The sequence below is a fragment of the Heloderma suspectum genome, chromosome 2, assembly GCF_057233095.1.
Source record: "Heloderma suspectum isolate Gila_16-S chromosome 2, 16-S_ref, whole genome shotgun sequence".
In the NCBI taxonomy this organism is placed as follows: Eukaryota; Metazoa; Chordata; class Lepidosauria; order Squamata; family Helodermatidae; genus Heloderma; species Heloderma suspectum.
This window is the reverse complement of record NC_139459.1, coordinates 281865435-281882572: the sequence shown is the minus strand read 5'-3', so window position 1 is coordinate 281882572 and position 17138 is coordinate 281865435. Positions and strand designations below refer to the sequence as shown.

The 17138-nt window shown below is 44.1% G+C and overlaps 1 protein-coding gene and 1 long non-coding RNA gene across 3 annotated transcripts; one reads left to right on the top strand and one right to left on the bottom strand.

Annotated features, from left to right (window-relative positions):
- Positions 1-945: 945 nt before the first annotated feature.
- Positions 946-8668, bottom strand: LOC146354726 (uncharacterized). 2 transcript variants are annotated; one of them, XR_014788479.1, is made up of 3 exons: positions 8462-8668; positions 5704-5815; positions 946-2722 (listed from the first exon to the last, which is right to left on the bottom strand). It is a non-coding gene; the product is annotated as an uncharacterized LOC146354726 (long non-coding RNA). The 2 variants fall into 2 exon arrangements; XR_014788478.1 differs by having other exon boundaries at positions 5704-5877; positions 8462-8560.
- A 170-nt stretch (positions 8669-8838) lies between these two features.
- TMEM115 (transmembrane protein 115) lies at positions 8839-16478 on the top strand. Its single transcript, XM_084839651.1, has 2 exons — positions 8839-10361; positions 14830-16478. The coding sequence occupies exons 1-2, from the start codon at positions 9508-9510 to the stop codon at positions 15035-15037; spliced, it is 1062 nt and encodes a 353-aa protein (XP_084695777.1). The 5' UTR covers positions 8839-9507; the 3' UTR covers positions 15038-16478.
- The last annotated feature ends 660 nt before the right edge of the window (positions 16479-17138 follow it).

The window sequence follows — 17138 nt, the reverse complement described above, 5'->3', positions numbered from 1 at the left end:
CCCAAACTGTTCAGATGGAGAAACAGTATCTGGAAAGGAAGTGAAAGAGCATGAAATGGGAGACAATAAAGGAATATTAACGTGAAATAGAGGAATATCTAGAATCAGCAAAGAAAGGCTTTCGGAAATAGTAGTGGGGAGGCTATGCTTCTAGTCATGGACTTGGGCATCAAGCTGATTTCCTAAATTCTGGGCTGTAGGAAAGGAGCTTGACAGAGGATGAAGCTGAACAACGTAGGAGTCTCTTGGGGGCAGCAGACTTGGCCAGTACGTTTGTAGTTGGAAGCAGCCAGTACAATCTTTCAGGTAGTCAGTCCCAGCTAGGGACCTTCTGTCTAGCAGAACTGAAAGGACTGGGCAATGGCTAGGCTCCAGTCTTTCCTATGCGCCAGTTTGTTCTTGGGGTTCCCAGTGGTGAGACACAGCAGTGATTCAAACCACTCAACATGCCTAGTCCGTTCTAAAACCTGTTTGAGCAAAACCATTTGTGGTAGGGTAAAAGGGTGGGAAAGGGAGGGGGAAGTCCATGACCCTGACACAGTCTTGGAAGTTTGACTCCAGAGCCAAGGGGGCAGGGAGGAGAACAATAACAGCAAGATTAATTAAAGGTCATTTTGCTTGTAGCTTTTTCAATGTATGTTTGGTTATGTCTATGGGAACTGTGCTTTGACCAGATGGCTGGCTCTGTGTTACCAGGAGTGTATGTAAATCTGTAGTCTAGTTGGGTGCTGCTCATTTGAGAAAAATGAAGAAAAAAAAACCAGAAATATACATAACTATAAATATATATATATATTATATTTTAAGTTAAAAAACAAAAGAAAAAAAGCAAAACAACAAGTAGCTGTTTTAACAGCTGCTGGGATCCTATTCCTATCACTATTCATCTGAAAAGTTTTCTTTCCATTAATTCAAAAGGTTTTTTATTATTTTAATTTTTTTTTTGTACAGAAGAGTTGGAAAATTTAAAAAAAGACTAAAATATTTGTAAAATATTGTGTGTGTGATTCCTTGTAAAATATTTTCAAATTGTTTATTACAGAGGATCAGTTATTAAATAACGTTCATATTTTCACTTCAAATGCAGTGGCTCTTTTACTGGTTTACAAAGGTGTGAGATGGGCAGGGTACCATTTTTGTCTAGCGCTCTCACATTTACTGCTGCTGATTTCTCATGCCACAATCATGAGGGGGAAAATAATAAGAATAAATGGAGTCTCGGGCTCCAGCTTCAGAAAGGACTCTTGGGTTCTATTTCAAGCTGCGGTCTACTTTCCGAACTGGGTGGGGATGCTGGGAGGTGATTTATTTTAGCCCTCTGTTAAACCCATACTTGATCTGGGGCTGACTGTTTTATTTGTGTTGGTTAATTAACCCCCACATAGAGGATATTCTCCCTACTTGGCACTAATCCAAATACATAAGTGTTCTTCAATCCAGGCATTAGGAGGCAGGTTCTTTGGCAGAAAGAAAGGGGGTGGACTAGAAGGCACTCCTCTCTAAGGCCAACATTTTTCAGTCCCCTTAGCGAACAGATGCAGGCTCTGTAATCACAGCAGGCAAGAAGAATTTTTTTAAAAAATAGAGAGGCGGCGGCGGCCAAGAGAATACAAGAGGTGTGCAGCTCACGTTCTTCCTCTCCCCAGCTTCTGAGCCAGCTTTGCAGGTGAATCTTGCTTCCCTTCCTCCCCCACCTTACCACACTGTCAGAAACAGGTAAGTAAGCATCTAGGGTTTCATGGCCCTAGCCCTGGCCCACTAACTGGCCCCCACTGCCCTCCAATTTAAAACGCTGAAATAGTTGCCCAGAACTTTAGAACAACTTAGAAGTGCTTTCCTTTCATACTGAGGTACACAAAAGACTTGCCAAGCAGGCTGGTTACATAAGCAGACTGGTAAATATATAAAGATACAGGTTTAAAAGTAAAATATCATGCAATTTGACATTTTCAGAAAACATTCTTTGGAGATTATTGTGAAGTATCCAAAATAAGATGCTATTTTGTGGATGGTGATGGTGTTTAAGTTTTATCTGCTCTGCAACTGACTTGTCCACACTCACCTATGCTACTCATTGGTAACACAGTGGTAGCAGGGGGCAGAGAGCACCTATCTTCCATTTTATAGCTACCCTGCCCAGCCACCTGGAGGCAGAGATGGGAAAAATCAGGATAATTTTAGTCACCTGGGTTTGGCAATCTTTTATGAGGTTGTTTCTGTTAAAAACTGACAGTAAAAGGTGACACAGCAGTTTCATGGAGGCACCTTTGTCTTCACATAAAATGGTTTCTGTAGTGGAGTTTAAGAAAGAGGATGAATTTGAATTCCAGGGCTTGATTGCATCATTTGGATCAGCTGAACTATATTGACTTAATGTTAGCCATGGCCAAGGAACCCATTTACTTCCTGCTGAAACTCGTGGCAAGCATCTCATGAGTTCAAGCAGATATAGGATAAGCCCCAAACAAGAAGAGATTTGAGTCCCTGGGACCTGGAAAGTATAATGAGAGCCCGTCAAGCTTCAGCCACCTCTTCTGGGCTTTCTGAAGGATCTGATGAGTCTGAATGCATTATACTGTCACTTTATCAATGCGTCTCAAAACTAGACTGCAAATCTGCATTCAAGGCAAATTCTGTAGATTGTCTCCTCCACTGAGCCATTAACTAGCTCTCTTCGCTGTTTGCACAGTAAGAATACATTTCGAACATATGGGGTTGAGCTCTGAAAGAGAAACTATTAGCATGGTAATAAAATGAGACAGAAACTGAATTGATATTGTCAATGCAGGCCTAGTTAAGAGAGCAGAGCAAACCACTACAGGACTGCCATATAACAAGCATGAGGACAGGGTAGGCAGCCTGATGTCCTCCAGATGTTTTGGTCTACCTACCATAAGCCCGAGCCAGCACAGACAATAGTCAGGAATTATGGGAGTTGTAGTCTAAAACATATGGAGAGCATAAAGTTGCCTGCCCCATAATCTAAAAACAAACTGGAAATGCTGCCCACTGCTTGGGAAGCTCTTTGGGCCAAAGAATGGTATACATATAAACAAAAATATACTAAGGGAGCAATCCTATGGCCGCTAGCCAGTGGCTAGACGGCCATAGGACAGGTCATTTCCCGGGAACTGACCTCCACCCTCTCCTGCGCTGCCGAAATCGGCTGTCTAGCTGTAAATGCAGGGCAGCTGAAGCACAGAGGAGACGATCCCCTCCATGCTTCGCCTGCCCTGCATTGGATAGAGAGTTACCGCCAAGTTCGGAAGCAGCCGCCTATCCCGATCGGATTGCGCCCTAAAAAGATTAATAAAATAATAGAGCACTGATGACAGTAGCTTTGCTGGTTTTTGTAATAAAGAAATGAAGAAATACATTTTTGGTTTCTACTTATGCAGTGGAGCTATTCTGCAAAAGACTACATACCTCCACATAATATTAAAAATAATAAAACTTTTAAAAATTCACATAATTGTACAGGCACATTTGTGAAGTGTAGCTTGTCACTAATATTATAAACACTAATAAACAGGTGCCCATGACATTCAGGCAAACACATGGCTATTTTTTTGAGGAGAGAGCATAATGCTTTTAGTAGTGGGCTCTCCCGTACCGGAGGCATTCAAGATGAGGCTGGACAGCCACCTGTCAGGGATGTTCTGACTTGGATTCCTGCAATGAGCAGGGGGTTGGACTCGATGGTCTTGTAGGCACCTTCCAACCCTACCGTTCTATGATTCTATGGTGCTTATAAAATGCAACCACTCCTGCCTGCTCATGCAGCATTGAGAACTTGTGTGTAACAAATGAGAAACTAATGTTCATTTCTCATGCAAAAACTGTTCCCATAGGAAAACTCCTGGAGACAAATCTGGTCACAGTGGTCTAAACAGTAGTAAGACAATTGTTTGGACAAAAGCTACAGAGAAAACACATGTCTACATGCCTAGACATCCATGCAGAGATGTAAAATTTCCAGAAATTTTGAGGCCATGGGGAAAAAAATGGGGGGGGGGATTTGAAATTTTGGAAAAATGGAAAAATAAGCATTTTTTTAGCACTCTTTACAGATCTAAAGTCATTTTGTTGCTTTAAGACAGCCTTCCCCAACCTGGTGCCCTCCAGAAATGTTGGACTTCAGCTCCCATCAGCCTCAGGCAGCATGGCCAATGGTCAGGAATGCTGGGCACTGTAGTCCAAAACATCTGGAGGGCACCAGGTTGGGGAGGGGTACTTCAGGAACATAAAGCAGCCTTTCTTTTCCTATAGTTATTTTATGTATGACTTAGGGCACAATCCAATAGGGATAGTTGGCTGCCTCCGAACTCGGAGGTGACCAACTATCCAATGCAGGGCAAGCAGAATGTGAAGGGGAACTCCTCTGCACTCCGGCCGCCCTGCATTAGCAGCTAGATGGCCGATTTCAACTGTCTAGCCAGGGCAGGGGTGGGGGGGGAGGCAGGGCGGTGCATAGGAAGCGCTGTACCAATGCTCCAGCTGTCCCCTCCCCACCCCCAGGAATGCCCCCTTTTCCCCCGCTTCACACTGCTCTTATGAGCACGGAGCCGGGGACGAACTGTGCTGCCTACAAGGTGGTGGGGGTGGGGAGGCAATTTTCTGGGAACCAACCTCGGAGCACTGGCTCCAAGGTCAGTTCCCATAAACCAAAAGATCCTATGGCCATCTAACCACTGTCTAGCGGACAGAGGACTGCGCCCTAAGTTTGCTCATAAAATTATCATTATATTTTAAAACTTTTGAAAGTAAACTCATGAAGTTTGTAATTATTGTCTGAATAGATTAGAGCTACATTAAATGACTGCTACAACATCAGAAACACAGGATTATATAGAACAAAACCAAAGCTGTCAAGAATGCACATTTACTGTCAAGAATGCACAATGGTTGAATGCACATGCAACTCTACTTTAATGTTGGGAAACTAAGCTTAAATGTCTATCAGTAAAATACACTTTAGATCAATAATTTTAATAAGGAATGAAAGAACTAAATATGCTGAGAATCTTACAGAAAGGATTAAAAAATGTATTTTCCCCATGGCTTCATTATTTCCAGACAATTTATATTGCTAGTCTTTCAGTAAAAGTATTCTTATTACACAGTTTTGGAAATCTTTTTCGGGGAGTAAAGGCTGGCTAACAATATATAAATACTTTGTCTTAAATGCTAAAAGAAAATATTTCATAATCTAAAGCTGTTCAATTTTTCAATTTTTTCAGAAAAATAACAAAAACAGTCCTTGGAAAAACACCGGTTGTTTTCCAAATGTTTCCAGGGTTTTTTCTGGACCTTCACATTTCTATATCCATGCTGAACTAATTTCAGTTGCATAGCACAAATCAAAACAGAAGCTACACATAGTCTCCAGTATTTTTTGTTGATTCAAGGAATATGGTCAAGAGAACAGAGTGCTACTGAAAGAAGTCTCAGAGAAAGAAATCATTTTTGCAACTGTCTTCATACCAGATGTTGTTTTGTTGGCTAATGCTAGTAACAAAAGTAACTAAAGGAGTAGCATTAAATATATCTGGATCCATGTTCAAGATTCCAGCTAGTAAGCATCCATACCCTGGACATTTAGGTCATGATTTCTTTTATTTCTTTTCACTTGTTAAAGGATCACAATTCATCACTTCAGCTCAGTGTCTTGTATATATGACATATCACAGATAATAGGATTACCTTATAACTGAATAACTGAGAGGTGCTGAATCAGAAGGATCTCCACTTGAGAGCTCTGTTGGCAGACAGCATGGATTGACAGACATCTAAACACTTCCTTGGTGGTTAAGTGCTGAAGGAGATGTTATTGTTGAATGAGGGATGAACACTGCTCATTTAAAGGACACAGAAAGCCTGTGATAAACCAAATTTTGTGGGGGGTGGAGGGACAGGGACACACACTTGTCAGCTACCTTCCTCTTAACCATCCACATCACTAAACTGAGATAACATGTGTGAAGTGGCTTGAGCATTCAAAGTTAACATGCAAATGTTAACTATTACTATATCAGAACACAGAGTTCCAACAACACACACAATGAATCATACACAACATACACCAGCATCGTTCATGTCTCACACAACATGAAATTTGCCACAACGTAAGAGAATGTACCCACTTTTCTCCCATTGTGTGAAAACATAGTATTTCTCCATCTAGGCACTCCCAGACAGACAAGAGAAATGCAGGGCCCCCAGCTTGGGCTGGTCTCTACTCCATAGCATACTGGCTAATCCAGTCTTTGGGGAACGGATTTTGAATCAATGAAGAGGAATCAAACTTCTTTTTTTAACCTCTAAGGGGACTGCTGTGTTAAGTTTGTTGTAGCAAACTGGCAAAGAGTCTTGTGGCAGATTTACTGTGACATAAACTTCGCTTTCTTGGACAAAGTGGGCTCCAGCCCACAAAAGCTTATGTCACAATAAGTCTTTAAAGTGCCACAAGACTCTTTGTTGATTGCTGTTTATATCACATGTTTTGTTGTGTGTTTCCAGGAGCTGAAGAATCATGCTATTAATCACCTTTGCTGAAACCATTTCTGTTTGGACCTTATCTTTGTGGAAATGTATTTTGTGGGTATACACCTTTGCATTCTCACAGTGAGCCAGAACCAGAACTTTCTATCTCTTTTTAATAAGCAGCTTTATAACTTAGCTCACAATTGTGCTTTCCCTTCCCTCCTCAAATAACAGAAAAAGCAAGCATATTTAAGATACATAGATTTTTGCATTCCATGCAAAGGGTTTACAGACACAAACTTTTTAGTGGCCATTACATCCACCAGGGGGCAATTCATCAGGAATAACTGAAATAAAAGGTATATCTTGACCAAGAGAACTCATGAAGCTTGCTTAGGACACAACGCTAACTCTGGAGCAGGGAAGAATCAGAGGGGTTGCTTAACCCTTCCCCTGTGTCCTCATTCCACATTGCACACACTCACACCCCGCTGTTTTCCCCCAGCCTGCCTCGACTGCGCAAGCACTTATAGTTGTGAAATGCCACTTCTGCTTACATCCCCCCCGCCCTCCCCCATGTGGTGCCTGCTCCAAGGTCCATTGGATTCAGGAGTTTTGTGCTGTTCTGAAAATTTGGGCACTTCTTTAAAAGCAAGGGAAACCCTGTATGTTCATGCTGGGGCTGAAAGTAACAGCACAGCAGCAAAAGCATTTCTGAGCCTCATTTTCCTCACCAGCCTGAAAACCTCACAGTTTTACTCCTCATGTGTCAGATAAAAATGAAGATTTGGAATAACCGTCTTTGAAGCCAGCTCCTGTATCCTACACAGCTCAATCCTATGTGTGTTTACACTAAAGTATGTCTCACTGAGTTTAGTTAGGCTTACTGGCAAGTAAGCGTGCCCAGGATTTCAGCATAAGAAGTACAGGCATTTGAAAGATAGGACTTGCCAGGAAATGCACAGCTATAAGTATGGATAACAAGGAATTTAGTGCTGCAGCCTTTGGCTCTGCTCAGAAATTCCTCACTCTCTCTTGCTGAGCACCTAAGGCACGGATCCACATTTACCCTTGGGTGTGATTTCCAGAGGATAGCCATGTTAGTCTATTGCAGCAAAAGCAACAGAGAATCTTGCGGCACCTTATTAAAGACCGCTTTATTTTGCCATAAACTTTTGTCAGCTGTAGTCCACCTCATCAGATGCATGGAGTATTCTGGAGAGAGTTATGATTTTTATACAGTACATAAGATGGGTGGGGAAAAATGATAAACTGTGAGGTCAGAAGGAAATTCAGCGCAGAAGGTACAGACAGTGACAATCGCAACACATGTTAACAAACATCCCGGTACCAGGTGAGTCAGTTGTCAGCAACATCTGCACTGTAAATGAACATGGTTAATAAAGGGCTTGTCACCATCAGTACTTGCCCCACTGAAGTTCCTTCTGACCTCACTGTTTACAATCCCGCCCCACCTACCCTATGTGCTAAATAAAAAACTCTGAAGTTCCCCATGAAGCTCCTCCATGCGTCTGATGAAAGGGACTATCGTCCCCGAAAGCTTATGCCAGAATCAATGCGTCCGTCTTTAAGACGCTGACCTCGGGAGTGAGGTGCCACGAAACTCTGAGGGGTTTACATGCGCTCGAGCGGCGGCTGCACATGCCCCGTCGCCCCCTCGTCAAGGAAAGCCCGCGGGGCTGCTCTCGCTCCGCCTGCGCCTCCGCCCCACACCAGCAAGCGCGGCCCGCGAAGGGTCCGTCGCTCGCCAGGCGGCCCACGCGCGCTTTCCCCGCCGCCAGCGGCTGCCGTGAGGAGGCAAAGGAAACGACAGCCCCCGGCAGGGGCCCTCCGTGGGTGACGCCTCTCTGCTACGTGGTCTGAGCTGTCCGCCAGAGAACACCGCGCCTTGGGCCGGAACAACCGCGCCCCGCCCAGCGGCGCCTGATTCAGGCTGCGGTCCTACACGCACACGTACCTGCAAGTACGTCCCATGCAACTCAGCGGGGCTTACTTCTGAGCAGGCGTGCCTAGGATCCCAGCGCACCAGCAGCCTCTTTGCTGCAGCCACACCCACAGCACTGCTGAGCAGCCAATCAGGCTCAGGCCCCCCCGCCGGCCTCCCTTCCTCACAATCCGGTGGCCAGAGAAACCTCCGCCGCCCAGATTCCTCTTTGTCCCCACCCAGCACTCCCGCGCTTCCATACGCAGCCGCTGTAACCCAGTGCATGCTGGGACTGGTAGTCTTACTTTCACGGGCAGCCCTGGCTGTACGCGGGAGCTGAACCTCCATTTCCCGGCGTGCACCGGGCAGCACACAGAACAGCCACGCGTGCGCAGTCGCGCTGTTTGTTTGCGTCTGAGTGGAGGCCCTGAGAAGAGGAGTCCCGGCCTGGAGGAGGAAGCAGCCGCAGCGGTGAGGGCGCCTACCTGGGGGCGCAGCTGGGAGTCGGCCTCACCAGAGGGTGGGTGAGGGAGGCGTCAGCTTCCGGCGGCGGAAGAGCCCCGTGAGGGGCTGAGGTGAGGCCTTCCTCGACAGCCCTCCGCCCCCGTCGTCGGACTGAATGGGGCTGCGAGAGGCTCGGCTGCGCCCGCTCCTGAAAGTAAGCCGCCGTCTTCACCTCGCCGCCTGGTGAGCGGCGAAGCCGCCGCTCCTCTCGCTTCGTTCTCCGCAGGAAACCTTCTCGGCGGTGCCAGGCTCCTTCGGTGCGGCAAGGTCGTAAGCGTGGTGCGGGAGAGGGTCCCGTGCGTCCAGGAACAAGGGAAGGGGGGGCGCTGGTGTTTTCTATTTGGGGCCAGGCTGGATAAGGAGGGTAATCTCCCCCTTCCGAATATAGAGGCCGGTGGCGTAAGCAGCTGTCAACCCCATTTGGGTGGTATGTGGAAGAAGACGATGGAGTTGATAGTGAATCTGCGCTAATAAAAGAGTGGGGTTTCCTGCCCACTAGATCCTTCCCCTGCCCCTAATCCAAGACTCTGGGATCTAGGACCCCGACTTGTGGGGCAGGCCTTTCGGGTATAAACATGAACAGATACCTTCCAGTAGCTCGGCAACATTTCCTGGCTGCACTAGCCAGCACCAGTGTGGTGGTGAAGTCCATCTGTGCCATCGTCATTCTGCTCTACCTTCTCTCCTTTGCTGTGGACACAGTGTTTGGACTTGGGGTGACACCAGGCTATCTATTCCCACCCAACTTTTGGATCTGGACGTTGGCAACCCACAGTGTTGTGGAGAAACATATCTGGGATGTAGGTGTGAGCCTAGCCACTATAGTTGTGGCAGGAAGGTTACTGGAGCCACTATGGGGAGCCCTGGAACTTTTGATCTTTTTTGCAGTGGTGAATGTTTCTGTTGGACTCCTGGGGGCCTTTGCTTATCTTCTTACCTATATGGCTTCATTCAATCTCTCTTACCTGTTTACCGTTCGCATCTATGGCATGTTGGGCTTCCTTGGTGGTGTCTTAGTGGCCCTCAAGCAAACCATGGGTGACAGTACTGTCTTGAAGATACCTCAGGTGCGGATGAAGGTTGTTCCCATGCTCTTGCTCCTGATCCTGGCAGTTTTGAGATTGACCACCCTCATTGAAAGCAATGTCTTGGCCTCTTACGGTTTTGGGGCCCTCTCCAGTTGGATATATCTCCGTTTTTACCAGAGGCACAGCAGAGGACGTGGTGATATGTCAGACCACTTTGCGTTTGCCACATTCTTCCCTGAGATCCTCCAACCAGTAGTTGGCTTGCTGGCAAACCTTGTGCACAGCATCTTGGTGAAAGTGAAAGTCTGTCGGAAAACAGTAAAACGTTATGATGTTGGTGCCCCTTCGTCCATTACTATCAGCTTGCCTGGAACAGATCCTCAGGATGCAGAACGAAGGAGGTAATTTTTCCTGAAATACAGAACTAGTTTGGAGGCTACGTGTGATCAGTGTTGAAAAATGATGGAGAGGAAATGGAGGGAGGAACTCATCTAATTACAAACTCTCCTCCAATATAATTTTATTTGAAAGTGTCAGTTTCCATACTTCAGATTTATCCATGTTAAAAATCATAGTCTTTTTTACTCCCTTGGGTACTACTCACAAACTTAATTTTTTTGGATGTATAATGGACATAGATTTAAACTTTTAAATCATACAATTTAGATTTTAAATAATCCTTTTTTAAACTTCCTGTCCCAGTGTACTTAATGTGGTCTTTAATGTTTTCATTTTTGTACAAGACTAAGAACTGAGTTGACCTATATGTTTTCAGGATTCAGTCTGATGTACTTAAAATGCCTTTGTGTGTCCCATGATTTAACTAACAACATATGCTGGCCTGTCCCAACATAGAACACTTGTCTGATAGAATTTTTTGATGCCTCTTCAGATGAGTGTATGCAACCAGATGGGGAACACCCACAGCTTCTAGGTGGGTGTTCCCCATCTGGTTGCATACACTCATCTGAAGAGGCATCAAAAATTCTATCAGACATGTGTCAATATTACTTGTCAATATTACTTTTATTTTATTTATTAGCAATATTTATATACTGCTTCTCATTTGAAACAAATCCTGGAGCAGTTTACAAAAAATTAAAAACAAGCAAAAAAAACTACACACACACAAAATAATATGAAGCTGGTACAAAGATAGCTTGTGGCTGGGGAAAAGCCAAAATAAACAGGTACATTTTCAAGAAGTGCCTAAAACACACCAGTTTTGAGGCTTGATAAACTTAAGGGGGAGATCAGGTGCCACTGCAGAGAAGGCCCAACTCCGTATTGTCGCCAAACGAAAAACCATAGACTGCAGCATGGACAATACGACCTCCCCTGAAGATTGTAGTGGCCTGGGAGGTTTGTATAGGGGGAGATGTTCTGTAAGGTAACCTGGTCCTGAGTTGTATAAGGCTTTGTATGCTAATACCAAGGTCCCGTCTGAGGTTTTTCTCATATACTTACATAGTTGTCTCCCTTTCACATATTGCAGAATGGTGCTATGGAAATGGAGGGGCTGTCTGTAACAAAGTGAAGCAGCCCTGAAAATACAGTATCTAGTTAAGAACAATGAAGAAAAGAAAAGCTGCTGGACGTTTGTGCACAGAATCTATACCAAAATGTTTGAGCCATCCAGATACTCGCTTTAAAACGCAAACTCTTTTTTAAAAGTTGTTTCTTAACTATTTGCCTGTTCCAGCAAAAGCATGTGTAATTAACTAAACATGAGAACAGCACTGCTGAAGGTAAAGAAATAAAATTAGACTCCTTTGGAAACCTGCATCAAATTGGTGAGCGTAACAGTGCAATCCTATACATGTCTAGTCATAACTAAGTTAGTTCCACATAAGTGTGTGTAGAATTGCAGCCGTAGTTGCATTCGCTCCCAAATAATATTTATAAAAAAGCAAAATTGTAAAAGCTGTTTTTGGTTCATATACTGAATTCATGTTCTGCAAAACTTTTTCTGCAAAGTCTCAAGTTAAAAGCTAGTAGTGAGTGTCCACTTTAAAATCTGATTAAGCTTTTCATAGACTTCTGGCACACATTTAAAAAAATGCAAATTTTCTTTGCATTAATCCTGGTTAGTCCTGTTTGAGGATTATAATTCATACTGAACCTTTCATTGTCTAAAGCAGGTCAGTGATCTGAGTGATTGCCACACCTATATATGTATCTTCCACCTGGGGACAAGGCTGGAGGCTCAGCCTTGCTTTAAATGAGTTTCAAACCTTGACAGGTTCAGGGTTAAAGAGAGCTAATTACCTGCTTGAAGTAATTGATAACAAGTCTTTATTGTGCAGCTCACAGTTTAGGGACACAGTACTCTGACCAGAACAGATGGGAGGATTGAGTCTGATTGGAATGTACTATGCTACGTGGTGCTGAGGTTGAAGTTAATATTTGATTTTACTAAAGTTAGAAGTAGGCAGAATGTAGCAAAAGGTCATCTTTTTTTTCTTCTTTTACCAAAGTTGATAGATCATCAGAAGAACTTAATATTTTGTTTCCAAGTTTGATGTGAACCACCTTGAGTGCCGTTTTTAACAGTAGAGAGAGGGGATATCAAATTTCTAAATAAATATTGTCAGATTGCCCTGAATCCTAAGTAAATCTCCATATTGATTTCAGTCGGATTTATTTCCATGTTATGTTTTTGGGCTTGAAGTTAAGAGCTGGGTTACTCATTGGCTTTTGGTACTTGTTTGTCCAGCAAATCAAATGTTGATATTCCTAGAACTACCATCCTGAGCTGTTGATGTCAGAGGCTGGGGAGAGTTGGAGGATAACAAGAGATGCACATCTGGAAGAAAGAGTTACTAACCCTGTTTTCCTGTGTATGCCATTGACCTGGTTTGCACGATTACTGCAGCCCAGCATGGCTTGTTTGATCAGGCAAACAGGCCCATTGTATCAAACTGCATGAATTAGAGCTTTAGAGTGTGTTGTGGCATGAAAGGCTTTTGCAAACATGCACAATTTCTGAAGCTGCTGTGGTGGTCTGGGTGTAGATCCAGAATGAATGGTTGAAAGGGTGGAGTGCTAGATCGTGTACCTGAAGGGAAAAGGGAGGGACTATTTCCATCAGTGTTGAAACAGAACTTAAATAAGAAACTTTTTTTTTTTTTTACACGGCAATCTAAACCAGAAGTTTGTATAGCTGCATGCGGGCTTGAAATTACTGCCTATCTGCTGTGGAGGGAGGATATAATGGGCTAAGAACATATACAGAGATTTCATGTTAATTTTGGTTTGTAGTTTCGCATTTGTAGAAGGCTTATGAATTATCAACCTGCATCACTAGATTCCTCCACTAGAAGTTTTGCTCTTTCTGTCTCCTTCTCTCCCCCATCCCCAGGTTTTCTTTCTTTCCTGAATTTATCAGTCATGTTGCTCCTACCATTCACTGATTTTTCTGTTTTCTGCCATCATTATTCTGGTGTTCTGGGTTATATTTTCCTCTTCCGAAGCATCGGTGAGGACAATAAGATTTAGCTTGCAGTTGAGCAAGCTAAAAACGTTGCTTGGGTGATCAGGCCACAGCAAATATGCTTGCCATGATGAGTGTGGTGCTGCTCTCTGACAAGCATGTTGAATAGCCCACCTTCCTCACAACGTTGAAGTTGCAGGGGTGGGCCAGATCATCCAAGCGGTTGCGCAGTGATCCCTGCCACCTACCCACGTTGGGAGGAAGGTTGGGGGTTGTTCAGCTGTGTGGTGAAGGTGCTGAGCAACTCTAACCATATAGGGCCAAACTGGTGACCCCTACCCCCTGCTGACTTTCTCTGCTTCAGAGCAAGAAGGGGGAAGTGCTCAATGCTACCGCCAACAATGCATGCTTCCCGCCCACCCCCCCGGCGCCTTTCCCTCTAGAAAGACCAAGTGGGAGGAGAACATTGGATGCTGCAGCCTGAAAAAGCATAGGACACCCAAAAGTGCACACTCCTCCCCACAGCCTTTTCCTCCAGGAAGACTGGGAAGGGGCGCTGGACACTGGTGCCTGGTGGTGCATGAATATATGCACACACAGCCTTTCCGCACACACATCCGCCCTTTCCATCTGAACATGTCAGCAGAGTGACAGGGATGTCCAACTAAAAATTGTAGACCCCTGTGACTGTACTTGACATTTCTGACTTCGTTTATTTCTTGTGCCTTCCTTTGTCCATTCCTACATCCATTCCTTTGTCCATTCCTACATCCGTTCCTTTGTCTTTACCCATATCTTATTTAAGGAAGAGAAGAAGTTGCCACCCAGGATTGAATGTACAGGAACACCATCAGATTTTGCAGTTTGTGAACTTATTTTTAAAAAGGGGTCATAGAACATAAATGAAAAGTGGTCAGCTTATATAAGAATATATAATTATGCATGCACCAAGTAAGTTGGAGTGCTTTGACAGGCTAATAAAAGGAGAAGAAAGAACTACACTGTTGCACAATGTTTGGAACCCTCCCTTCCTGCACTCCCCCTCCCCTTAAATTATTTTTTGTCCCCTTATACCACATCTTTTCCTCATTTATTTAGTATTACACTTCTGTAAGTTATGGAAATGTTTAAGCAATGGTAGATAACAAACTTCCAAACCCTGATCAGAAATTGAGATTCTTGCATGTGGGTCCATTATATGTTAACGCTGGCAGTAAATAACTAGTCCTGCAGTGGATGGATTAAATAGTGTAGGGGAGGGATGTAATAGTGATCCGGGATCAACGTATGGTATTTTGGAGTAGTTTTGCTCCCCTCATCTTTAGAGGGGCACTGGGCTGTTTTGGTGACTGGCACTAGACTTGCCTTTCGTGAAACACATCACATAACAGTCAGACTAAGCTGCATTCAACTTAGATTATTTTCTCATTCTGTAGACAGTTGGCCCTGAAGGCACTGAATGAGCGGTTGAAGCGTGTGGAAGATCAGTCGGCGTGGCCCAGCATGGAGGACGATGATGAAGAAAGTCTCAAGGCCGATACTCCATTGCTAGCTGAGAAGAGCCGGGACTTTGTCACTGCAGGAAAAGCCACCAGCCAGGAATCCAGCATCATTACCTTTGAGGATGCCCCCTCTCAGTTGTGACCATGAAGTATCTACTCTCTTCTCCTGCCTGTTCCTGTCTGTCAGAGCTGCTAATGATCCTTCACATGCTCTCCCTCACAGTGCTGCCTGTTCTTCAGGGAGCAACACTATGTCTACTGGTCCTGAGAGGCTACCTCCTTCCTTTCAGCATTTATTAGCCACAGGTGGCTGATGCCAGGTCTCAGGACTCTTCTGGTGAAAACTGTTAACTGTCGCACACACCTGGGATTTTGGTTCTTCTCTTCATAGGGGCTGTTGACATTGAGAATTACTCAGAATTGGCAGGGAAGGAGGGAGAATGCACATCTCTTCAGCTCAGTAAAGAGCATCTATCTGAATAAAAAGCCCTGCAAAATCACCCTTAACCAGTAGCTGCCATTGTGGCTATTAACACATGTATGTTTGTGCGTAGCTCCTTTTGGTGGCAGTTCTGGTTGATCTGTGTAGGGCCCTGTACTGGTGAATCAGCTCCTGTTTTGAGCTCTAAATGCCAGGCTATTATATTAGCCCCACCAAGGCATCACAGAGCAAGCTCAAGTGATACGGCACTTTCTCTCTCGATTTCATTTTATCTTAGTAGCGGTGGTTGTCAAAAAATAACTATAGCTTCCCTTTTTCCTTCCAGAGTTGGTTTTGTTATTGATCAAATCAGCAAGTATTTCTTTTAAAAAATCCTTTACAAATCCTTTACTGTATTCACCTTTCCCCCCTTCTTCCTCCCCCCCCCCCCATATTTGGTAACCCTGGTGAGCCCTGCCAAAATAGTCTGCTGGATTATGCTTTCACATGACCAGCAGTTAAAAGCCTTTTAATCACAGCGTAACCACTTAAGTCCACCCCTTGCATTTTTCAAAGTGAAGGTTTTAGGAATTCAGAGCAGTTTGCTTCTAGTATGTGAACTACCATGTGGAAAAGCATCATCTGAGACTTTCCATAGGACTCCTAGAGGGAATTAATTTTATTTCTGTTCTTTAACCTTTGGTTTTTCTTCATTTCCCTTTGCAGTGATTCAAGTGGTAAATCAGCTTCTGTCTTAGGTGGGGTGCCAGTGCATTCAGGGGCTATCAGAATGAATTTTTTGCTACTGTAGAATATATGTTGGTAGTTCTGTTTTATTTTTAAAGGTGCTTTTTGTGGGCCTCTTGACAACTCCTCTGATGCTTGCCTTTTCTCTTTGGTTAGATCATTGCCCTCTTCCTCTCCTCTGGGTTGAGATGCTTTTTTGCGGGGCAGCAAGCCCTAAGATGTTTTGCCTTGACACCTAGCCCCCAAAACATACACCTCTCCCAGCTGGAGGACTGGGGGTAGGGGGGACACTTAGCAGAATGGGAAAAGAGTGAGAGACAATGTTGTGATTTTTTTTTCTAAAGGACCACATGAGAAGGTTTTTTGTCAACCAGGAAATACACAAATTTCAGTATCAATAAACAGTTCTTTCAAAGAGTGCCTCTTGGCTGGCTTTGTAAACCTACCTTTCTTTGATCATATAAACTCCTTATTGGGAGTACCAAAGCACTTTAATTGCAGCCGATACTGCAATACTAAGCGCAATAACAAAGTTTTAGATTTTTAGTCTATTCTTAAAGCTCCTGAATGTTGAGTCTTGCTTGCTTCAGTGGGCTTCCTTGCACAAGTCAGGTTTTTGTTTAAGTCTAAGCTCCTACTGGAGAACAGAAATGAGGCTGAAAATAGGAACAAAGTTAGAGTAGGGATTAGATTTACTGGGACAGAAGATGGAAGGACTGCTGGTTCATTTCTGAAGCCTTTAAACTTTTTTCAGATAAAGTTAGTTTCAATTATTTATTACCTTTCTAATCTGCTTTGGTCCAAGGAGCTCAAGATGGTCTACATAGGGTTTTCCCCACAGTAGCCCTGTAAGGTGAGCTAGGCTGACCCAAGTTCACCCAAGGGAGCTTCAAGCCTGAGTGGAGATTTGAAATAAGGTCTCCCCAGTCCAAGTCTACCTACTACAACACACTTATTGAGCCCTAGATGTTGCAGAGTTTGATATGAATCTGCTTAATAGGCACCTGTTCTGTGCTGCTTCACACAGTACACATTTCCTTTGGCAAGTGACATGGTAAAAGACAGCTGTGTACTT

Excerpts from the sequence above, each read along its gene's own strand:
- TMEM115 (XM_084839651.1), top strand. The coding sequence starts at position 9,508 with ATGAACAGATACCTTCCAGTAGCTCGGCAACATTTCCTGGCTGCACTA. Across the intron at positions 10,362-14,829 it reads CAGGATGCAGAACGAAGGAG|ACAGTTGGCCCTGAAGGCAC; the intron begins GTAATTTTTCCT and ends CTCATTCTGTAG.